General features: G+C 41.7%; 2 protein-coding genes across 3 annotated transcripts in view; one reads left to right on the forward strand and one right to left on the reverse strand.

The window, feature by feature from the left end:
- Window positions 1-25,332, forward strand: part of LOC120900536 — a 33,763-nt gene extending 8,431 nt beyond the window's left edge. For both annotated transcript variants that reach the window (XM_040307649.1, XM_040307648.1), the window contains exons 4-13: window positions 452-624; window positions 761-823; window positions 1,993-2,133; window positions 2,372-2,501; window positions 5,380-5,513; window positions 7,690-7,834; window positions 10,614-10,879; window positions 15,214-15,303; window positions 16,135-16,270; window positions 24,213-25,332. In XM_040307649.1, coding sequence (XP_040163583.1) covers window positions 452-624; window positions 761-823; window positions 1,993-2,133; window positions 2,372-2,501; window positions 5,380-5,513; window positions 7,690-7,834; window positions 10,614-10,879; window positions 15,214-15,303; window positions 16,135-16,270; window positions 24,213-24,776 — 1,842 coding nt within the window. In that variant the 3' untranslated portion in view covers window positions 24,777-25,332. The remainder of the gene's footprint in view (window positions 1-451; window positions 625-760; window positions 824-1,992; window positions 2,134-2,371; window positions 2,502-5,379; window positions 5,514-7,689; window positions 7,835-10,613; window positions 10,880-15,213; window positions 15,304-16,134; window positions 16,271-24,212) is intronic.
- LOC120900535 overlaps window positions 1-25,580 on the reverse strand; it is a 199,733-nt gene that overhangs the window by 92,098 nt on the left and 82,055 nt on the right. Inside the window, exon 6 of the mRNA XM_040307647.1 lies at window positions 25,326-25,444. Coding sequence (XP_040163581.1) covers window positions 25,326-25,444 — 119 coding nt within the window. The remainder of the gene's footprint in view (window positions 1-25,325; window positions 25,445-25,580) is intronic.

The raw sequence follows: 25,580 nt of genomic DNA on the forward strand, positions 1-25,580 counted from the left end.
AGGTCACCTCCATTTTCCATTTCCCCCTACCTTTCCGAAACAAACACAAACCGTTTATCAAGGCCACGCCGCTGGTGTGTGACGCGTGGCCAACCAAGCGTCGACCGCAAAGTTGAGGATGTGACGGTGATAAAAAGCTGCACCCCACCCGCCACTGTCCTTCATTAACGGTTCTGGAACGGTGCATCCGTGGACATGCGGATGGACGATATAAATCTTTTCCCTTTGGCGAGTGTATTCTCCTTTGGGTGCTGCGCTTGGGCCGTTGTTCGTTGTGGCAATGTTTTCGTAGGCGAAAAAGTTCATCCAGTTGTTTGGATTGCACGACGGCGGTTATGTTTTTAGTGGAGCTTATCTTGGGGCTTGCGTTTTGCGGAGTGCCAGCTGCAGCAGCAAGTATTCGATAAAACAAACTTTACAAGGCTTACGATCAAAATTTCGATTTGTGTAGGTTCTGGACGAGTTGCTTAAGAAGCTTGAGATTGAACGGGTCATTTGGCACCCGGACAAGGAGGGGCAGTACTACCAGGTCGTCTTCCCCCTAGCGGCCGGTGATCCTTGCGAAACGACGCTCCACTGCCTGACGGAGCTTGGAATCGGCGTGAAGTACAATTCCAGCGTCAGGTAAGTTGGAATAATATTGTAGCGTATACATTGTAGCAATATTATAACTTGTCCAGATAGAAAATATTATTTTTTCTAGCTTCTAAAGCAAATTCTGATTTTAATCATGCTTTATCTCCATTTCCATTTCCTTCAGCGTGCTACCGTGCAGCGTCAGCTACGACGGCTCGAATGACACCAGTAACGAAGATGAATATGGGTAACGTTTTCTATTCCCCCCAGTAGTCTCGCGTCATAGTTTTCCCTCTCAACCAGGCAAATTACCATGTGTGCACATACACACACATACACTCTGATACATTTGCTTTTTGGAAACCATCCAGCGTCGCTCACTATTATTTAAATGAAGAGCAGTGACTTGTCTGCGGAAGGAAATTCCGTCCTGCGTACATCGTCCTTGTCTCTTGGCAAACGCTTTGTCTTCCCCCCTCAAAGGACGTCTTTGTACCGTCTGTTTTTATTCTGTTACAGTGCTGCCAACTGCTGCGAAAGCTTTGTTGCACTGGCTAGAAGGGTGTATGGGTGTGTGTTTTTTCTCTATTTTTTGTCTGCTACTTAGTTCTTTCTTCCCTACTGTGCGTCTGTATTTCACCTTCTTCCAGCGTCCAGCGTCGACATCGTTATTGTCGTTGTGCATTTGCATAATTTGATTAGGTTCACGTACGCTGTGCAGCATGCAACATTGCAACGTGCATGTGCAGGAAGCAATATGATCTTGGAAAAAACGAGCAGCAAAACTTAACTCAAGAAGAGGGGAAGAAAGTGAAACAAAAGGTGCATGAAAGCACTGAATTCAATATTCTTTTCACTGCAGCTATAAAAGGCTGGTGAAACAACAGAGAAAAGGTTACACCCATCGAACGGGGTGTAACCGGGCGTTACAACTTTAGGTGATAGTTTCTTATTTTTCTTCTTCTTCTTTCATTCTACTGTTACGTTCACTAGGTGAATATTAATTCCCTTATTTATTCGCTCGGAGTGAATGATTTTTCATCCAGCGTAGTTAATCCCTTTCGGTGAAGACGGGGTGGCGGCCCCTGCAGTAACCGGGGTTCACTGGCAAGTGAGTTGACTTTTAATTAAACTTTGCTCCCCCCGGAGCTTTCTAACCGATTTTGACGTGGCAAAACGTGCGCAAAAGGGCGAGATGGATTAAATGTCCCGTCATTGGACGATAATTAAATGTCCTTTAAGATTCTGTTGCGGAAGTCTGATCCAAGGGAAAAACGCTTTAGATGTGACGCTTAATTAAACGTTCAAACATGTATGTGTGTGTGTGTGTGTGATAGAGAGAGTGGGGGGAAGGTAGGAGGAATGTATGTGTCTTCAATCCCTTTATTTCCCATTTCTCCCGTGCTACTGTGGCAGCGATGAGTGTGAGGAAAACTCCAAATGGAACAACTTCGTTGACTCGATCCGCTCGAAGCTCACCGTGAAGCAGGTCGTCGATGGTGTGCGAGCCGGCGGCTCTCTATCGTTCGACTATTTGCTGCTCATCGTTACGGCTGAGTAAGTATACGCTCTAGCTGCTTGGTTCAGTGCATCTAGATCGGTTTCACCTCATCATCATCTAGCATAAATAAACAACACCAAACAAAGATAAGCACTTCCTCCACCAGACGAAGCGCGAGCAAATTTTTCTAAACGAAACACTTTGCATCACTTCATCAGGTCATTTCAGCAGTCGCTGGTGGTTTGTTCTTTTTTTCGTAGTTTGATTTTTCTCCTCTTTCCCTTTCCTTTATAGTTCGCTGGCCGCCCTCGGGCTGGTGGAAAATAATGCACCAAACATTGTGGCCGCGATGCTGGTCTCACCACTGATGGGGCCGGTCATGTCGATTACCTTCGGAACGATCATAGCGGACCGCGAGCTTGTGGTAAGTGGAGTGGTTGCCTGTCTAGGGGGATGGTTTGTGTGCTTCAAAGCGCGATCGTGTGCTTCGCTTTGGCTCTCCCATCTCTATGCATAGCTCTGCTGCACGAGGAGATATTTCGATTTTTGAATAGCTTTAGAGTGTACACGGATATGCTTTTAGGTATGTGTTGATGGAACACGTAACGTTTCGCGATAGTTAAGCAAAAGGTAGGATGGAATAGAAATGTTTGGATAGAAACCCCCATAAAAAAGTGCTTGCTTGTAGTATAAATAGTAAGTTTTTTGTTAACAAAGTTGTAATAGTTTTTGCCGATGGAATACTGCTGACCGACTATGAATACACTTTCCCATAATGTTATAGAAAAAAAATAATATGAAAACTCTTTCACAGTGTGGTTAGCAACATCATAAGAGTTAGTTTTTAGTAGCAACAAACATGCAAAACACCATCCAGTAAACTTGTTTAAAAAGTCCAATAAATTTATCCATCGCTTAGCATTTTGAATACTACTCATTTCCAAAAACCTGCGCCATACAGAGGACAGAGAAGGAGCGAGGAATAAAAAAATAACAACTTTCTGATGCAAAAAGGCAGTGAAAACTCACAGATTTTCCATCGCCCACTGGAGCGGAATTCGCGCAACATAAAGTCAGGGCAAAAGTTCACTTTCATAAAGCCGACTTTTTGGTTACAAAAAAAAAACCTCTCTTCACACAAACACACACACGGAACTTCTCCAGCCCACCAAAGAGCAGATGGTGAACTGAGGGTATGGAACTAAAAAAAACACACGAGCAAAACAAAAATGCTGCGGTTCTCAGGTGTGCTCAGTCGATGAAAATTTAAATTAAAACATTTTCATTCACAGCGATGAGGTCGATGGGGAAGTGATGGGGGAGGGAACGGAAATGCAGGAAAGTTTCTCCACAGCCCACAGCGGTGTAAGGTTGAAAAGCAAAGTGGTAGAAAGGGAGTAGTTTAAAAATTAATTGCCTCGCGTTTTGAGAGTGTGAAAGTAGTCGTCGGTTTTGGAAGGGCAAGAGAGGACAAGCTTTGTGTTTTTCACACATCTGAACGATTTTTTTTCCTCAACTCCATCCGCGTCCGATGGGATAATCAGTTGTGAATGTTGTGAAGTAGGGAAGGAATTTAATGCTGCTGGAAAGAATAATGCTCTCGTAGTTGTACGAAACATTTGATGGAGTGTGAAATATTAGCGAGTGAGCAAGTAAGAGTTAATTTTTAACACCTTAAATAATTGCACGATTGTGTGGTGGATTTGTTTTTGTATTCCGTTGATGTTGAAAAGCTTTTTGAAGTAAACACCAACACCATGATGTGCCACCTCATTTCGCCAATTCCACGGAACACGCTTTCCATTGAAGCATTTGCAATATTATGATAGGATTTGTTTTTGATTAGGTTATCATAGATAATAATTGTATTAATTATAATTAATTGTATGTAATTATAAACAAATGAAACAATGGAACTTGAATGAGAGATTACTGAACGAACCATAATCAAATGCAGGTTAAGACTCTCTAAAGCAGCTTTACATACAAATGGTTATTTTATTTCACATTTTTTAAATGTAGATTTGATACGGATTGAATAGAATCGATTAAATACCAATTTATGAAAAAAAATGCTTTCGTGTTTAAATATCAAAGTTTTGTTCAAACTGAAGGTACATGCTTATTATTTTTCTGACACTGGAAATGTTCTGTTAATAGCGATAAAATTTACTTCGTTTTTAGAGTTGCAGTAGCTAATAAAGCACGAAGAAGCTAATAAAAAGACAAGAAATTCAAGCACTTATTCACCGCAGGCTGCAAGTCTATCAACATAAATTAATAGGTGCAAGATAAATGAAAGATGTTTAAAGATCGATACAAAAGTAAAATGGATTCTTTTTCCAAAAGTAAAATGGATGTTTTATATATTTTTGATTAAATTTTGGGATGGCACATTGAATTACATGCATCATCCCATGTGTCATTAAATAAGCTGAATTTCATGAGTAAAACGTTATGAATTTATCCAATCGTTTAAGAAACTACCGTTTATCCATATTTTCATATTCTATCATATTTTAGCATGTATTTTAGCAGCAGCTAATCATAGTACAACGAGATATACATAACCATCACATCAATAACTATGAAGGGGAAAAATATGGCCCAATTATTTGTTAATGTTAATGAATTATGAGACTGAATATGGAAAAAAAAAATTCTTATCGTCTTATTGACCAATCGCATCTTAAAAGTGACATCATAACTAACCAAACTTATTTTCATTGTCAGTAAAGTCTACAATAAAAGTTTAAAAGACCTCATCATAAAATTCGACCTCATGTACCTCATATATTCTTATTCCAGTACTTCGATAAAAATAACGACTTATACGCTTATAAATTCCCGTTGCACATCCAGAAAAGTGTACCAAAAGGGCGACAGCAAATGGCACGAGAGTTGTGTTGCGATTTGGGTAAATTGAATGTCAAAAAAGCAAACAACACATTCATCACCCATTCCCGCACATCAAGAGCACTTCCGAAGGCTGCCCGAGTACCAGGTTCGACCAGTGATTAATTCCGTGTTTTTGCTTGCGCTCCCACCCATTCTGCAGCATTCTCTCGCACGCTATTCGGTACTTTATACTCCTATACGAGTGCTATATGAGGGCTCGGTCCTGCCCGGTTCGTACAAATTCCAGTAAAATATTTACATAACCGAACGTTGCACTGTACTGCCTGGTGCGCCCTGTGCTAATTGCTACCCAGAACGTGTCCACGGACCATTGGTGTTTCGATTTAAATGTTATCTTCTTTCCATTTCTTTCCCGGGCCCCTTCCGTTACATCACGGGCGCAGAAAGTTGGCTTCACAGCGCTCGCCCTCGGCATGTTCATCTCGATCCTGTTTGGATTCATTTTCGGGCTGATACTCGGTACGACGGAGATGCCATGGGGGTTTGGCGATTTCCCAACGGAGGAAATGAAGGGCCGGTGAGTGAAGGTGTATTTTTGTGTATGAACGTTTGTTTCTCTTTTCCGCTTGCCTTCAACATTCCCACAATTGTGCGCTATCCGCGTATCACGTGTCGCGTTTGCCTGGAATCATGCATCAGCGTGATATGGGCAGCACAGCACAGATACTGGGGGACCAGGCACAATGATAATGAATTACAAATTCATCGTTACTACGCTCCAGAACACACTCATCCAACATCCCTACGCCCGTAGCAAAGTTACTAACGATTAAGAGGAAACTGGCACGGCATAAATGTAATGAATGAAAGCATGCGAAATGGTTGCTAAATATTCGAAAACAAGCAAACAGCACAAATCACAGAAATCATTTCACCGCTACTATCCGGTGGGTATTTTGAGATGAATTAATTAAAGCAAAATATAGCGCTCATGCATACACACAAACACACTTACACACAAAAAAGGAGCATTTATGGTATTTTTAACATTTTTTGCCAATATTCAAAGCGGTACCCTAACGGCAACCCGGTTACCGGAAACCAAAACCCATCGGAAATGAGCTAGAGGAAAACAAGGAAGAGCGAACAGGAATGTGTGTATGTGTTACATTGTGCGAACACACCTAAATAGAAATATTCAAATCACAGCGCTTTCCCACCTGTGCCAAAGCCCTCTTCATCCGTTGGGGAATAGATCCTCCCGGCATCTCCCCTACCACGTAATGTTTTGATGGTTTTTCTTTCCCTTCCAAAATCCCACTTCACAGAGTTTCTGCACATTGGTTTGGTGGGTTTTGTTTCGGTTAGTAAATGGAAAATAAATACACACACAGACCGAGTACGCTCTGATGATGTCGACGGGTTGCCTTTGGTGGGTTTCGCTTAAAATGTGGCGATGAAATATCCTGTTTTTTCTGGGCTGAGCGTTTTAACCGTTCATCGATTGAGGTTGTGTGCAGTTCGGTAGCAACGAGGTGGTAAATTAAATTAGAAACATGCGTGATTTCGATTGGATTAGAGCGTGTGAGTTTTTTTGTGTGTGTGTTGTTACGGCAAACTTTAATTGTAATTATTGTGCAACGATTAACACATTGATTGCGTGTGGTTTTAGTTAATTGATAATGTTGCTGTGGTTGAGACGTAACCCAGCAATTAGAGGGCAAACGACGTGATGTGGAAGCGATTAAATGGAACGATTTATTTCTGATTAAATAGTTTGATGTTTGGTTTAATTGGGTTGTATAAAGCAGATGAGATTGTTTTTTTGCATGCAATATAAGCCAACAAAAACAATTTTGAAACAATAAGTGGAGAAGATTATCAATGAAAACAAATCACTTGGGCTGTTGTATCAAGAGTATATTTCACTTAAAAACCTTACAAAAATTAAAAAATGTTTTTTTTATCTAAGTATGAAATACAGGTATTTCCCAATATACGCCATACTCAATATATGCGATTTTGATATACGCTATTTTCTACATTTCATAGATTGTACTAATTTGACACATCGAACATCAAATGCAAAAAAAAATCCCAAATCCCTTTTGGTCGAGTTTTAAAAACCATTTCAAAATGTATAAAATTGTAATCTTCAGTTGTAATCAGATCAAATAACTAATTAAGTGGCTAAAACCTACCACCTCAAGCAAAATCATACGGAAATCAGCCATAATTTGACTGAAAACCTCGAAATTTGACTTACGCTAATATTCGAGATTCGCTATTGCTATAGTCTTTGATAACCAGATATTACCGGTATTCTTAATGTGATGCTAGATTAAATTTAATAATAGAATAAAATCACAAATTAATTCAGATTAAATAACCCAAAGGTTAGTGTCCGACTAAGGTAAATGTAATAAGAGATTTCAAAAACAGATTAAACTAAGTATATTTTTGATTCAATCAATTACAAAAAAGATTATTTTGATATGGTTAAGAATTTTGATTGTAATATGCTAAAACGTTTCGAATGAGTTTGAAAATTTGCGTTACTGCATCGCTATTTCAAATTGGTTCCTGACTTTCGTTTGAAGTTCTCATTCTCATTTTACTTTACATTAACTGAACTGAAATTGGTTCATTGCGTTACTCCATAATCCATCGCAGTTTGCAATTATTTACAGGCAATGAGCACAATAAGAACCATTGAACCGTTTTCTTCATATTTTCCTTTCACCCCACCCCAGTGGCAACGCACGCTCCCTGTGGATGGGCATCCTGTGGGCGCTAACGTCCGGAAGCGGCGTAGCAGTGGCACTGCTCCAGGGGTCAGCTGGACCATTGATAGGTGTTGCAATTTCCGCTTCGCTGTTACCACCGGTCGTGAACTGTGTAAGTATGGACGCAATCAAACTACAACAGGTACAACACACTGGTCCAGAGAGTCCAGAGAGATGCAACAGTTTCAGCGCGCGCGCGCCCAATAATGATGCTCCATTTCCGTTACAAACATGTGTCGAAAGTACAATCGGCAAGGTACGGTATCGGTAACATTTCCCCGTCACGCTACCGGCGAATCGAAGGCAATCGATTACACGAGTTTGCGAAAGGATCAAAAGCACCCGATGCCCGAAAGCGTCGACATACCGTCGTATGGGCCGTCCTATAAGCCCGTCCGTAGTGCATGACTACATTTCCACGAACGCGATCAGGGATTGGTTTTGCAATACATTTTGGTGTGACATTGACAGAGCATGGTGCGCTTTGCAGGGACCATTAGATGCATCCTGTCATTAGAGGTGAACAATGCCGAATTGCAACGTACGTTAAAACGTTCTTATACCCTGAAGCGGTACAATTGAATTGGAGAAGTTTTGCGATACCTATTGATAGCGCGAACTGAAATAGCATACGACAGGGGTGGTGAGTTCCCGCCTGAGGTGTTAATAGATTCATTAGGGATTATGAGAATTTATGAGCGACAATACCCGGCAGGCCCCGTGCCTTTGAAATGGGGCTACTTGCGATTGCTAGAATATTCCTGGAATTGAGCGTGGGAAGTGTTCGGGAACATTATTTTATGAAAAAAAATGGCATACAAGAACGGGAATATATGAGCAACTTTCGTTTCGCGGTACTTTAAATGCAATATTTCGCTATCGCTATTTCAAATTCTGTGAACGATTATAATTTGATTTTAACTGTGCTAATAATAGTATTTTTAATGAATTTATAACTGACTGAATTTGCCCACATATGCTACCGATGGTAAAAAGTCCGGTAAATAATTATAAGCACTGTAATTAAAATTCATTTGCTTCTAATTTGGTTGCTTTATAACATCCTCCTTTCAATAATAAACTCTTTCTAGAATAATTTTCGCTTTTCCAAGCCATTCTCTTAATTATCAGCATACGATAAAACCCATCTCCAACATTGGATCGATTGGCAAATGTGAAATTCAAGGACATTTTCATCATTGCGATTTCACTATTGCTCTCAGAATGCTGTGGAAATTGTGGCAATTGCCAACATTTGAACTGAAACGATTCTCTTGTCAGTGGGTGGTGTTAGTGGAAAGCATCCCTCGACGGAAGCAATTATACAAAAATCATTACAATAAACGGACGACGGAAAAATATTACGATTCTTTAGCACACCATTACCGGGGCCGGGCGTCCCCTTCCAGCAGCACTTGGCCCACAATTATGGGCTTTGGTTCTTTAAATTGAACTAGCCAGCAGAATGAGACTGAGCCGGGAAAGCATCGCGCGTACCGAACGGAAATCGTTATCGGCCCAACACTTGGGGGGAGGAGGGCTCGAACGACCTTCACCAGCAAATAGGCTCAAGCAACGGCAACGATACGACTGGGCATTCTCCTCACCCATCCCGAAACAACCAAGCAAGCGCGCATTTGATTTTATTTTCCCGTTTTAATAGCCGTCCCACTTGGCGCTTTCCCCCCAATTGTTGAGCAAAGTTTCAGCCGCTCGATGGCGGAATCCAACGATTTCCGCAAGAGGATGATCGTCATCTTTGCTGACGACGACTACCAGCAGCAGCATCATCATCATCATCGTCATCACCGACGCCTGCCGATTGGAGAGCAAATATTCTATTGAAATGCGGATGCGACATCAAATTGTGTCAGCTTTTGCTTTCGGTGCGTGCTGGATTGAAAACTTTCCACCAAACTTTGATGTACATCGCCCACCGACCCCTCGGACACCGGAAAGTGGCTGATAACGGCGCCGGAAGAAAGGGGTTTAAAAGGGACGGCTTTTACCAACCAGCTTCCTGAGTGATGATCCGCTGCTAAGCCCTCTGCTTGATACATTGCGAGCAGATTTCCCTATGCAAAAGGGTAGCTTTCGGCGTTTTACGATGCGTTCCCTGGAGCGTCCTTCAACACAAGGCCACGAGAGCACGAGACCACGGGTATGGTGTTTTAAGGGAACATTAATTTTACGACCATAGTTTTGTATCTTGCTCTCTTGACTTATGCTACATCTCGCTATCGTGCCCATTCCGCTGGCCGGAGATCGTAAAGTTTTATCGGCGTGTAAAGGCCGCCCCGTTTGGTTGGCGTGTGAGGATGTGTATGCTCTACTGAAAATTTGACAAGTTCCAGGGGGTGCTTTCTGTTTGCCGCTGTTGTTGTTGTTGTTGTTGGTGGTGGGGTTATTAGGTTGCAGCATTCCGAACAGTGACCTTTCAAAAACGACTAATGCTTGCGTGCCAATATGTGTGAAGCACAAGCATGTTCGGTCGTGTTTTGGCAACCGAGTGTGGAATGCTTACGACATGTTGAGGCCAAGCAATTATTTGCGATGTTGTAGTGCAATAGGCATTGTACGATGTAATTTTCATATGCCATTCGCCATTTATATTGCTATCGAGCAACACATATTGTTGCGTCCAGCAACAAAGCTCTTTCTATCACGTAGTGAAAAAATGAAAGCTTCAGTTTTCTTAATGCAATTCAAACTGCATTCAAAAATCACTGAACTTGCTTCTCTTGGCGCGATGGTAGAAAGAGGTCGATTTCCAAACCGGCTATAGTCCATTCTTTAATTACGTTCAATAATGTTTTCTTTATTGTCTATTTTAAATTATAATTAAAACAAAACACACACAAAAAACCGCTTTCCTCTCATACTTTCCCAAGGGGCTTTTCTGGGCATTGGCCTGCATCTGGCTGATTTACAAGGAGGAAGACATCAAGATGCCCCACCTGAAGGGTGAGCTGTACAGTGGCAACTCCAGCTACGAATTCATCTACACCAATTACATTCCCACGGAGTTTCTAATTAACGGCATCGTTTCCGGTCTGCTGACGGTGATCAACGTTATTTGCATCTTCATTACCGCCATCATCGTGCTGAAGATAAAGGAGGTGGCTGCACCGTACACCTCCAGCCCGGATCTGCGCCGGTAAGTACGCCCGGCTGGGTTGGAAACCTGATGATAAAGACCACATTTTTAAGCTTTCAGCATTTCATTATTATTTATCCCGTGGTGGGGGTGTTACGGTCAACTGTCGTCCAGATCTGTTTTTGCTACTGCTGGATGGCAGTTAATTTAATGATTTTTTGCGTTTTTGTTAATTTGAAGCTTCCTGGTGTGGTGTAATGTTCTTTGTTCTCGGTTTGATAAAACAAAATACCGATTTATATCGTTCCTTTTGGTTCAGCAACGATTTATTTGCTGTTTAAAGAGTCATGGACAGAGAGTGTTGTTTTTTTTAAAATAAATAATGGCGAGCTTTAACTTCGGTGATCGTTTAAGTATAAATTATTTTATTTACAGTTAAGGTTTCTTTTTTTGCAATTAGTGAGTAGAAGAGAGATATAAAAATTCTAAGATTCAACTAATAATGAATTGCTATGAAAAGGCTCAAACAATTGTTGAAAAACGTCTGCTGAAAAAGTGATTTTTTAAAAATATATTTTATCTTATTGTATTTATTTTATTAAAAAAATAGCTTGCATATATAGTATTATTTTATTTACTTACAAAATTATTATTATTATTTTTTAAATCCTCCACTATTCTAACTTAAACAATAAACAGAAATTAAAACTGAAGCGAAATTCCTATCGGAAAAAGCAAAAGGTGGTAACAATGGAAGTGCTAACGTGTTTCTATTAAAACACATTTGAAAAAAAACCCTTGGATTTGTCCACAATTTTGGAGACAATAGAAATAAAACGAGATTGCCAAATCGATTGAACTACTCCGTATCAGCTCAACATACAGCAATAGTAGTGAGCACCAGGTGCCACAGTCTATTGTTCAAAGGTATAGAAGCCGGAGCTGTACGAGTTACGTGTTACTAGACACTGCCGGGAATGCAACTGCAACTATGCAACTTTGAAAGGGCGTAGTGAAAAAGGATGAGAGACGGGAAGGAAAAAGGGCCCCACAATCAACCGACGATGAGATGAAAAACTAATGGGTGTAAAATAATTGGCTCCGGCCGGCTGCGTGACTGGTGGTAGCAACAGTCATTTAGCGCACGTTGCACAACATGCACGGAGGAAAAAAGAAGCCCTTTTTTCAATCCCAATCATCACTGCAATGGATACGCTGGTGTAGCCAAAGAGGATACAGTGCTACTGTGGCTCCTTCTGCAGACTAGATAACGGTTTTTACCGGTCTGCTCTGCGCTTTGCATCCAGTCGCACGTGTATGGTCATTGCTTTCGCTTTTCGCAAAAATTGAATATTGTAAAATTACCCCGAGGGAAGGTGTTTCACAATTCGCTCCTTTCGTTTCCTGCAATGCACATTTTGCCTGTTACATCTTTTTTTTACTGCTCATTTTTAATTGATGATTCAGTTTGAAATGTCCCGGAATTCCATTTGCCATTTCGCTGATAGTTTTCACGCGCAGCTATGCGCCCTTCGGGCGATGAAAATTAATTGCTCAAAAAAGTTTGTTCATTGTTGCCAATTACACAAACCTACTATCCTACACTGTCCGACAGCAATGCAACTTTAGGAAGTGTTCAAACCATTCGCTTTGGGTAATAAAAAGTTGTGCACAAACCCTGCACTGTGTTTTTTTTACAAACAACGGTTGAAAAATAATTTTCATTTGTTTTTACAACGATAATCGCATGTACGCCACGCTGTTCAAGGTAGGAAAAACGTGCGATGCGTAGCAAAAGGAGAACCACTGCTGTAGGGGGAAGCTTTACCGGGTGGAGATTATGGTGCAAAATCAACACAAAAGTAGCTTTTAGTCTCTTTAGTCAGTTGGTTTTGTTTTGTTGTAGTGGAAAAACATGGATTTCTGGTGAGGATTTACCATGAGATGGGAAATCATAACAGACCGAGCATTTATGAATGCGAAGGCGAATATTATTCGCCTTCTGTTTAGGGTTGACCAACAGTGCCAGACGCTTAGTGGAAAGCGATGAAGTCAGTAAACCCGCCTCGACAGTCTGTGGAAAGTGAGAGAGTGTTTCCGTGTGTGTCCGATGTTGTTTTAAGCGCCGTGTTTTGTGGTGAAATGTTTGCGATGAAAATTAATGCACAGAATGGGGTTTTGCTTTTTTGTTTCGAAATGGTTACACACTTTTTACGCAAGGTGTAGTTCAAGTATATGACAAAAAAACTCGATGTTCAAATAAGTGGTATATGTAAAATGAATGGTTTTATAGTTGTTTTGTGGTTTGTTTTGGCGATTACCAGCTTTGGTTAGTTTTGATTTGATATGATTTCATGTTTATACTATTTTTAATCTTTTTTATACCTGAGTATCTATTTTGCAACCTTTTTTGTATGATTAAAGTTAAAACAAAACCAAACAAAAAAACATAAATATTCGTATGGTTTTAATTTCTGACATGAATTGGAAAATAAAAATTTTACGGATTTAAAAAAATGATATTTATAAAAAAATACAACAATTAGAATGAAACATTGTTACTTCAATGGGGAGCTTTTGGATGCTAGCATCTTTGTTGGTATGTTGTTTAACGTTAATCCTTTGAAACTATTTCAACTATAAATATATTTCATATAAATCCATGAGCCAAATAGTCATCAGGACTACAACGAATAACATTAGATGAATATTTCCTCTAACACAGAATGATAGAGGAAATATTCATCCCGATTATTCCCACAAAGCACGGAAAATACATGCTCCGTTAGGACCTGCTGCAAAGAAAAAAGATGCAAAGATCGCTAATACAACGCACCAGGAGGCAAAATTAGGCACATATTCACATATAATATTGCCAAATAAAACGCCTTGCCCATTTATCACCTCTGAGTGTAAGAGTGTACTTGTGAAAGTGAAACCGATTAGCACGAGTACCACTTTCTCCAAGCATAACAAAAGAATGCATAACTCCAAAGAATGAAGCACGAAACGTACAGAGCAGATTGGGATTTTTGTTTTGTGGGTTTTACTGATTCCCAAACCAGTTCCCACCTTTTCGGTGTTGCTCGTGCGCGGAAAATCTTTATAATCAAATAGATTAGAACTTATCATGCCCGGCCCCGGACAGTCGGAGTAGATTGTTGAAGATAGGAAAACCGTGCTCTACTTTTCGACCCGGACCCCCGCAAAAGCTGTGCGACGGAAGCGACATGGAAATGAGCCTCCGCTACGCTTCATGGCACTAAAGGGCGGAAGGTAGCGTAATACGGTTTGACATGTTTATGGAACCCTTGGCCGTGGATGTTCAGGACCACTGGTGCAAGTGCTGGATGTGCCAGTACCAGTGGATCAGATACTGGCACACCGGTTCGCGAGTAATGGGCTCGAAATGAAACGATGCTCAAAATTAGACAAGTTAAAGTTCAACCTCCGCGAAGAGGTTAGTCGTGTTTTCCATACGCCACTACGCCCTACAAACACTATACCCTCTCTCTCTCACACACACACACCGTCATCAGTTAACGAAACCGTTCCGTTGGTAAATTCATTGTTTTCCATTGGTTAACCACTGCCAAACCTGGATGAAAGGAAATTGGAAAAAACACCAAAACTAGGCTTAGCTTTCTGAGGGAGATCACACAGCACAATCTTACGGCCACACGCCGTGCCAACGTGCTTACGCTAAACTTTAATATTTATGATTGTTTCTTCCCACTTGCTCGGTTGCAAGATGGTAGAGAGCATATTTTTTGGTGAATGAGTGCGTTTGAATAAATTTCCCTAACCACCACCGGTAACGCTGCTGCTAGCTACCGTGGACGGTGTAAACCAAGCCGCCATTTTACAACCGCTTTTTCCCCGTGGGAGAGTAGAAGTGCGTAAATTTACATAAATAAATGTCAATTTTTCGGGACCAAAGGTGGCTTTTGCGTGTGTCCGCCTTCGCGTGAACGATAAATTGAATGGGGCAGAACAGGTTGCACAACAAACCGGAAACAGCTTGTAGGTGCTGTTCGCCGCCCACGGGCTGATCTTTGAGCTACCGGGGTTTGGTTATAGAGGAAACGTCAGCACGGAAATTGATCAGTAATTGGTAGTAAGCTCAACCGCAAAAGAGAAGGCATAATAAAAAAAAAACAAACATAAAGAAGCTTTCAAACTTGACGTTTCATTAAACACTTTTATAATTAAAGCATTCGTTTGTCAGAAGTTGATGAAGAGTCACATTTTGTTGACTGTTTCGAAAAAAAGGTATGCGAAACAGTTCGGAAAGTAGGGAAACCATTATGTACTATTTTGTCAAATTACACCACAAATTCTTAAATGTTTTGTTTATTCAACCACATTTTGCCATGTCGACATTTTAATTACAGATTCTGGGAGACGGATATTCGCACGGCACGTACAGCAAATCGCACCACCATTCGCCGGAATCGTGGAGGTGAAGCGGACGTGATGTCAGCGTAAGTATTCTACGTATTCTCATGTGTCTTTAAAAAAAAACGCAAATTGTTAATTAAACACAACGAGCATCAATTTTGACCCATGTTTCACGATTTTATCGTTTGCATCGAAAATTACCACCCTTTTGACAAACATCAAACATTGCGCCAAAGCAATATGATAAGTTTGCAAACAATTCACTGCGTAATGATCTTTTCATGTTTACACCGTATGCCGATTCAAAGTTACACTTATTCCCCACGTCCACTTGGTACAATTGTTTCGAAAGGCGAACAATCACTCACAAACGCTTTGCCGACGGTCTAGCTTGATGGAAAGCTTCTCTCGGAAGCCCAGAAGACGGGACGGTCGGAGGCAAGTGGCTCAAAGTGCTCGAAAAGCGATAAAAAAGTTACAACAGCCCGAGGAGTCATATTTGAAAAGTTAATAAATATTTGCAATCGCTTGCTGCCGTTTCACGAGTGCGCGATTCCACTTTTCCAGTGACTGCCTGCCTATGGCACGGGAAACCACTTACTTTTTCCCGCGTTCGTAAGCGGTGAGAAACAGTATGGCGTGGTGGTCAATGCATCTACGCCATCTCGGGAAATATCGTAACGTAAAAGATAGCAAACTGAAACGAAGGGGCAGAGTGTGTTTCACTCGTTGAAAGTTATTTGTCGGGTCGATTTTCACCAAACTCTTCAACAGCCGCCCTCCATTTGGCTCCTTTGTGACCCCTGTGGAACTGTGAGGATTTCCGGGTTTTGCACATTTTCCCGTTAAGAGTTGGCGCTTTTTTCTGCTTCTTCCTTTCTCCATTGTCTTTCCCTTGCTTTTCTTGCCAACAGATACGCCGAGCTGGAAAATGACCCAAAGGCACGGAATCTGGAGAATGCACTCGAGCAAGCCCTGAAGGAAGCCGTCGACGATGACACCTATCGAAAGGTCAAGCGGATGAGCTATTCCAGCAATGCAGCCGGCGAGGTAAGTCCACTCCACTGTCAGTTCCATTTTTTCGTAGTACACGAGTTGCCCCGTCCTGGGCCGGCCCAGGAGAGTGAAATTAAGCGACCAAGCAGCAGTACGAGGCTTAGCTAGCCGTCGTCCCCAGTTTCGGAACCGACCCGACATACACACATACAGGTGCGGATTCGTTGGAGATAAATTCCAAAGTTTTACCGGTGTGGAGGGATTTGCGCTGGCTCTGGTACCGATGCTGTGCTTTGGACAGCTGTGTCGTTTGAACGCTCGGTGAAGAATGTGTTGGGTCCGTGACCTGTAACCGATACCGGCGGATCGGTACACGGAACGGATGCTTGAGACCTGTGAGAGCGAATTTGGCTTTGCTGCAGTGGAACGATTTATCGCTGTCCCAGACAAGGGGACTGATTTTTCTCCCGTACCGAAGGTGGTAATGCTGGTATCGATGAACTCACCTTCAAGGAAGAGCCGGTTTGTAGGGTATGACTTATAGCAGGGTGATTAAGGAAAAGGCATCCGTACCGTACGACGCCTCCAGTCTGGGAGGTGTTTTGATAGACGGGGTACGCCAAAGTGGGTGCCAGCGCCATAAGCTATTTTGCTTAAGATATTCGCAAACTTTCCTATCATTAATATTCAAGCGGTTGGCAATTTTTCAACGAGAGGAAAGAAAATGTTAATGTTTGAAATTGAATTGATAAAGCAAAAAATATAATATCTTTTAGTAAATATATTCAATACATGGCCATTGTGTTACAAATTATTATAACATGGCTAATACTACAATATACATTTAGCAATTGTGCTTACAAGATTTCGAAATATGCAGCAAGTTTGAAAACATCCGTAATTCAATCCAACTCCGCTATAAACGCCTAAAATTATGCAATAATGTTGACATAAGTACTGTATTAATGATTAACACTTTGACTGGCAGATCATTTTTGTTTATGTTGCCCTGGTGGCCAAGCACTTTTTGTTTACATTTTTGATGTCTATCATATACGATAGCCATGAGCCCCAGGAAAGTGTAATTGGATATAATCAAACTAAAAAATGATGAAAATGATGATTATTAATAAAATTTTAGTTGTTTTATTGTCGTGTTTTCATTGTTTTGCTTTTTCTTGATCATTGAATCGGCGAAACAACAGTTAAATGTTATTCATAGATTTGATATAGACAAGTTGCTTAATTGAAAATGGATCATGTAAACAACGTATACTGACATTTAGATAATATTTTAAATAGTAGCTGCTGTTTATCATTCGTTTTGAAAACTCACATTATGACTAAAATTTATGTGGCTACACTATATTGATCGACGAAAATGTTTATTTTTTTTTATTTATATTGTCGATGGGTATTAATGATTTGTTATATAAAAATTAAAATAACAAAAATTAGTAAAAACCGTATATATTACGAAATTATTTAAAGTGTTTTTAATCTTTTGCAAAATTGTATGACAATACGCTCAATCTGTTACAAGATATTAAGATTTGAAGTCAGTTATCCCTGTTATATAGGTTATACAGGGTGTTCAATAAGTTCGAATACACTTTCAGAATGTGTTTAAAAAATAAATAAACAAGATAGACCTATTCAAGTCAATTCCTATGGAAGATTTGTTTATTGAGATCGTTCATGACATATTAGCGGGGAGCACACTCCCTTTGTTTTAAATTACGAGCTTAAGACGCTTTTTAAAAGAATCGCACGCGGCACGCACCTGGTCCATTGGTCCCAGCTCTCGTCCCAGAACTTGTAAATAATCTTCTTATAATTGCTCAATAGTGTACACTTTATGTTCGCTCTGCTTAGCCAACATGTATTACCACACATAAAAGTCCAGTGGTTTGAGATCGGGGAAGCTGGGAGGCCACTACGTTTTATCGCAAAACCAGTCAAATTACCTCGACACCACGCTTGGACGATATATTCGCCGTGTGGGCCGGTGCACCGTCCTGTTGAAAGACATAATGATTCTTCCTGTTCATTACGCTGGGGCCTGAAGTACTGGGGTCTTGTAGTACGCAGCAGTGATTATCACATTTTTTCTTCTATGAATACCAGTGGGAGCTTCTCGCGTTTGGATTAACCACCCTCCCCTCCCGCCCCAACCATCACTGATCACATTTTATTAGGGATGGGGTGAATCTAACCAACGACGGCGGCCACAACCGATCATTTTGGACATTGTGTGTCAGTTGCAAGGCGAAGAGTTTCTCATCATTGAACACATACTCATGACCAGCGTGGCGCGAAAGTAACTGTTTGACTCTGATCAGCCTCTTTTTCGCTGTAGCCTCCGATACTCCGTGAACCTTGCGTTTCTTGTACGGCTTGCATCCTAGGTCCTTCGTAATGATGGTTTGAACAGTCCCGATCGAAACATGCAGGTCAGCAGCGGTCTTCCGGATTGAGCGATTCATTTTTCAGCGAAACCTCTCCCTCACCACATTGATAGCTGCAGGCGTTCTTGCCGAACGCGGCCGCCCGGATCTCATACGGTCATTGATCGAGCCAGTCTCCCGGTAGCAACGGATGGTGGTATAAATTAAATTCCGCTTCACCCCATGTTGTTTCAACCGCTGGAATATGTCACTGGATTGCTCAAATTTATTTGCATGGTTTGATTTGTATTTGAATTGAAAAATGTGGGCAGATTCTGCTAGGAAATACGCCAACCAACAGAATTTATCTACTTTTATACAAAAGTATAGTAAAATTTGAACGTTCTTTTAGATTAAATATAGTCCCCCCCCCTCCCTCCCATCCCAGGCAACAAGATATGTTTCAAGCTTGTAAAGTTAATAATGCTACTTTACATTCGCCGCGAACACACACATCGTTGGAAGCGAACAAATGAAAATATGCTTCACATATCTCATACAAAACAATCCTGCCCGCCCTACGAGTGGGATGGCAAATTCTATTATTCTGCAATCAAGTCGGTGCAGAGATCGTTGGCATCGCCGCATCGCACCGAACGAACAACAACAATCTTCTACTCCCACTTTCCCAAAGGAGAAACCGCTTCCGAAGGTGATTCTGGCTGGCTGTAGCCCTCTAATGATACAGCCTCGGGAGGATGTAAGCTCAAGAAGGGGGCGAAAAATGGGCAAAACCCATCGAGCTTCACCCTAGTGCACTGCACACCATACGGGCCCAAAAACGGTTGCGGCACTTGTTATGCAGATTTGCTCGGGCAGAAGTGTTGTGCTGGCGGCTGTCGAGCTTCGAAGCCCGTGAACCGATTGGCAGGGAAATATCCTCGTGCACACAGCCGCATGGCCGCAGCTGCTGTACAAATGATCGACCATCAGACTCCACACATACACACACACACACACACACACACACACACACACACACACACACACACACACACACACACACACGACGTAACAGGGGGAACCTTTCTTCGCACTTCGTCCGTGATTTATGTCCGCACTAGGGCCGCGCGGACAATTGCTAGCACGCGAAACGACGGACGGTTCATGTTTAGCTTCGTTTGTCATTTTTCATGCTTTTCACTCTCAAACTGATAAATGTTGATTTTGGCTTTTCCTTCCTTCCACGCTGACGGCGGCAATGGTTGTTGTGGCCGCACCGGTTTACGGCCGTAGCCTCGCATTTTGTTTGTCTGTCGTGTTTGCTTTGCCTGTGTTGCACTATAGAGTGGATTGTTACTTACGGGTGGTAGCATAAGTCAGGGAGCACACGCCAGCATGCACAATCCGTCCCGAAACGTGTGCATCGTTGGACGGTCGAACCGAGAGCGCGTTGCAGCCGTTGTTGTTGGCGAATCTGCTCCGGGGTGAAGAAAACATCAACCCCGTTTGCATCAAGTGGTGTTGCCATTGACTTTTATTTTTTACCCTTCTGAGCGTAGCATGGGCAGAGCGAAAGTGTAAGCATCAAGTAGAAAATTGTTGAAAAGGTTGAAAATTAAGATGTGTGTATGTGGATGTGTGTTGTACCAGTCGGTTTGGAGGGTCTTGTTGGCAGACCAAAAAGGTGAAAAGGGAAGAGCGGTTTCAACAGCGTATGTGTACTGTTCAGTTTCGCCAAAGGAGCTTTATGTTGGGTGTGGTATTTTGACTAGGTTTTTTTTTTGTAGTTCATAACAAGTTTCAATGTAAAGCATAAATAAACTCGCAACGACGTACACGAATGGTATGGCATAGCGTAGCACCAAAGCAAGGAATATTGCATACGTTCTCGCAAGAAAAAAAAAGAGACCGTAATATATGGGTATCACCCCAAATGATATGGGTATCACATGCCCGAAAAATGAAGCAAACGCATCAAATGTAGCGTAGAACAGATGCGATGGTTGAAAAATTTAGTACATACATCATTAAGTTTGTAGAAAACTAGTAGACTTGGAGGTAGACACATATTTAACCATCCTCAAATTTCTTTCCGCGAGAATATCCTGTTTTACTCCGCTCAAAACTAGCCAACAGTTCATGTGCCTCGTTAGCGGTACCTTAATACTACGGCTACTTTCATGTACTGGTTTCCCCAGGCAAGCTTTATTTTTTATATTTTTTTATCTTGTGTATGTCTGCAACCACAAGAGAACGGCTTCGAGGGAATTCTTCCTAGTTAACATTTCATATTTCCGCCAGTGGCTGTCAAGTCGTTATTATGCTTTTCCCATTACATTCGCCGTCGAGGAAGATCTGGTAAGCTTTCGGCAAGTGTACAGCAGGGGCTTTAGCTCCGTACATTCCCAGGCATTTGTGTCGCTTGTCTGGGAATAATAATGAGGCTAAGCAACGAAGTAACGCTTTGTTTTTTGTCTCCACACACGTGTTTTTTTTCTGCTCTTGCTTCTTTCAGCTGTAACGGTAAAGCGACGTTTTCTGTACACGTTTGCGCTGCAGACTAGTTCCACAAAGGCGCCAGGGTTTTTTGTTTTGTTAATGCGACACTTGCCAACGTGTTTTTTTTTTGTACGGCACAAAAACACATTCGGAACACAGTAACATTCGGAGACCTTAAATGTCTTGCACGTAGAAAAATCTGACACTTAGATGAAGGCTTCTTTTTCCTTTCTAACGACCAAATATTACTGAAGGCTTACGTACGAAACAATATGTGACAGCTGCCATGGTTGATGTTGGGCGCGAGATCGGTGCAGGAATAATTTACACGTCTCCGCAAAGCTTTGTGGAAATGTCTTCCGGTTCGTATCTGTTTTGATGGGTTTATGAGCGTTTATTTTCCCCGTTAAAGTTTATTTTGTGTTGGAGCTTGTACAACATACAGGGTTTCCCACGATTTATTGGTTGGTTCCCATCAATTTTGGTGGGTTCCCATATTTTTGTGCGTTCCCACGATTTTTTGGTCGTTCCTTAGAATTTTTTGGTTCAATTGTATTGATATCCAATCGGAAAATACCAATAAATTATGGGAACGAACCAAAAATCTATGGGATACGACCAAAAAATCGTGGGAACGCACCAAAAAATCATGGGAACTGACCAATAAATCGTGGGAAACCCTGTAAAAAGATAAAAATATCGTAGTTTATGTAGCGTTTTCATCTTTTTTGGTTCATTCGGTAATGCCTTTTTCATAAGAATCTGTAGAGATAACTGTCAGCTGTACTAACTGTCAACCAATAAGCATTGAAATGACGCAACGAAATAAAAACACAAGAATTCCAATTCCGAGAAAAATCCAGATAACAAAAATTAGTAAATCAAAAATTCGTGCAGTGAACGTGTGGCGAGTTTAAATGGCACACTTTTCATTTCATCTTTTCAGAAATACTGACGATTTTTTTTTGTTCTTTAAATGAATGTTACATTTGGCGACATGTAAGTTGGCGCCATGAAGCATACGCGTACATGGTCACAATCTGACAGGCGCAGATTTTATCCCGTGCGTCTGTAACAGTTCGTGGGACACATCTGGGGAAAAGAAGGAGCTCACGGGAGGGATGTTCAAAAACCCCTTACACACACACAGCTTGACGCTTGACGTGTGCAGTAAACTCGTATCTCGAGCTCGTATCGTCGAAATCAACAATATGCGATACACATAAAAACACACACACAAATTTCGCTAAAAGCCCACTTTCTGTTGTGCCCGAGATTTTGCCGATTGTCTTTTGTGGCAGACGCACATGGTTTTGGACGGATTCGTGGGCCGCGATGTACAAACGCGAAATGTTGACAGTGGTGGAGCATGAATTTGAAAAGTTGGAAAGGCTTCGTGTCACGTGTACGCGCGTGTGAAGGACGAACGCACGTCAAGCACAACACACACACACATGTAGGTGCCGCGCTTATCAAGCGACGGTGACGAATGATGCATTTTAATGTGGTGCCGTAGTTGAACTACCCAGTGTTGGGTATTAGTTTACACAATCACGTCTCTAAGCCGACTTTGTTTAGCACGTGCTAGTCAAAAAGTGATAATTTGTTAAACAATCCTACTACTGGTCGGAGTTGTTTCAGTTAGCAGCACGGTTGCAAACATGTGCTTCTTTTACATTTATTTTGTAGAGGTGTTGGTTTGGACAGTCTGCGTCAAAGCTACGGTTTGGTTTGAGATTAAAACAAATTTAATTTTCTAAACGCCGAAACATATGCAATTTATTTGCCACATTCCATGTTTTAGGAGCCTTGTAGACTTGTTTTAAAATAGCGTAGCCTACTGCATAGTCAAAAACGCTAATTAAACGCCTAAATGTATGCAACTCACACAACACTGAAGTATTGTTGGGAGTCAAACAAAACTAACGAGCTTATTGAATTGTGACACGTTTGCTATGGAAGGAATGGAAGGACCATTTACATTCCAATTAGCCATTGCAATGTTGTAATTGCTCACTCTTTTTTATCGCTAATTAGTCATATTTCGCATCCCGCTGGAAATCAATAGTGTGAAATTTCAACCAGTGCCCACACGCATTTCGCATCTTGCATCCCGTTTTTGCACCCCCCTTTCGTAACTAATTTATCACTTGTGTGAGGGTATTGATAGAGTTTAAATTACGAAAGACATTATGATCACGCTTAACTGATTCCCGATCCCCCAAACCCACCTAAAATAGATCAAATTTGCAAGCTTCGTAGCAGATACATTTAATGTTCTTCTATCGCCAATGTATGAGGGTACGATACGGTTTCGTTTGATTGAACCTCGGACCCATCCCCTCGTGTCCATACCTCTTTTATTAACAAGACTAATTAAGCCGAGCTTGAGTAAAAATTTAATTAGCTTTCAATCCATCGCCGAACATCGAGCACCGCTTTTTCATCGATGGGGAGGTAAAAGACGCACACACACACCAACGGACATTCAAAAACACAGTTGGGACAGTGCCGGTACACCCGCACAAACGAAGGGGTGGAAAATTTGTCATCGCACGTGTATCTTGCTCTGCCTGGTGGTAGTATTGAAACTATCATTAACCTGGTGCCCGAATGTGTGTGTTTTGTTGATTAGAGCTGTACGGGGAAATCGTTGAAAGCGCTTGGTTTTGGTGTGGCGATGATACGTTCCGCTCATCGTGTTTGAATTGGAATTAATTGCAGTCGGTGTACCGCTGACCGACCACACATTTGACTTCCACCTTCGCACGGCACACCAGGGTAGGGGTGCAACGATGCCAACCTCGTCATCTCATCAATAATATTAAATAAAACGATACCGAAAACTGAAAGCGATAGTAATTAAAACAAGGACAAATGAGAATCTCAAAGCAGGTAGATGACCTCACTCATGACGTATTCCATTTGACCCGTTGGTTCACTTATTGGATACTGGATACCACATTAGTCTAATTTTAAAGTCTGAAAAGTGTTACATTAAACCGATATGGAGTTAGTTAGCCTTTCCCAAAAAGTTGATGCACTACCATCTTCCTCCTTTCTTCGCATCATCCATCCAGCTTACTAATTGCAAACATTATTTACAGATTGCCGAACGCCTTTTTGGGCACGGTTCCGCTTCCGGGACGTCAGGAGTACCGAACAATGGAGGTCAAATTGGAAATCCTATGGCAACCGGGATAGGCTCCAGCACAAAGACGACAGCCGATTTAAAGCTACTCGAGAAACTCGTTACCTCGCTGCTGGAAACGCAAGGCAGCGCTACCACCGGGGACGGCCGTACCGATGGACTACATCGAAGCGGTTCCGTACTCGGGCGCTTCCGTCCAATGTCGCGTTCGTTCCGCTCGACAGGCTCGCTGAGAAGACGCAACAACGACAGCACGGGCGCTTCTTCCGGTGCGCCCGGCGGGCAGGGTGGTGGAGTACCCGGTGGCGAGGGAACGATGCCAACTATTCAGGAATCTGGCACCGACCGTAACAGCCGTCGAAACTCGTGGAACGACCGGGCTGGGGTAAATGTGCGTCGGGTGCTGAACTCCATCGCTAATGCGCCACACCGGTTCAGCCAGTCGTTGAGTGGTGGTGGTGGTGGGCCACTTCAGGATAACGACGAGGAGCGCAGTAATTTGACGCAGAACATTCTTTGACGGGGTCGCGACAAAGTTAATAAGGATAATGGTATCCCCGGATGGGAATGCTTTTGGGCAGCCTATCAGATTTAGCTTGACAGACAGCATAGTGTTTCCTGCGTAGAGTTTATAAATCGAGGAAAATAGCCACAGTAATACGTAATAGATGTGGTACAAATATGAATTTGAAGTATAAAAAAATATAATATAGAAAGGTAATGAAATTATTATACTATTCAAATATACAATATGAGACGGACATTTGTAGAGCCACAGCACCTTTTGTAATATTACCTTCCACAATAATAGAACCAAACAGCTAAAGCAATTATTAAAATATGCCACCTTATTCCGTAGAGAACATGGTGCCCTGTGTTGACAAACAGTTTTTCAACAAATAATACGCGAGAAAATAAATGATAACGTTGCATGCCAACAAGAAACCGTTGTTCTATTTAATGAGAACCCCGTACCTGTTGGCAACATATTACGTTCCCTACTACACCTAGATACGGCATCTCGTCCCAATCGTCATGCACTGTTTACGCTCGAAGTTATGCAACTTACCTGTTTTTCCAGAACCGTCACCGTATTTTCATTCAGCTGATGTTCGCCGTTGTCGTTTAGCTCAAAGTGCGATGCGTTCGCTAACCGTACCGTCATCTCGTATTTGGCTCTTCCGCGACCTACAAATAATAAGCATAAAAAAATATAAAGAAAGGTTCATTAACAAACTATTACATTTTTTAACGGAATTGTCGTCAGAAGATGGGTGTATCTGATGTTAAGCTACTAATGTGAGAATTGTGTAGAATTGTAGAA

This window comes from Anopheles arabiensis, chromosome 3 (genome assembly GCF_016920715.1).
Source record: "Anopheles arabiensis isolate DONGOLA chromosome 3, AaraD3, whole genome shotgun sequence".
Lineage (NCBI taxonomy): Eukaryota > Metazoa > Arthropoda > Insecta > Diptera > Culicidae > Anopheles > Anopheles arabiensis.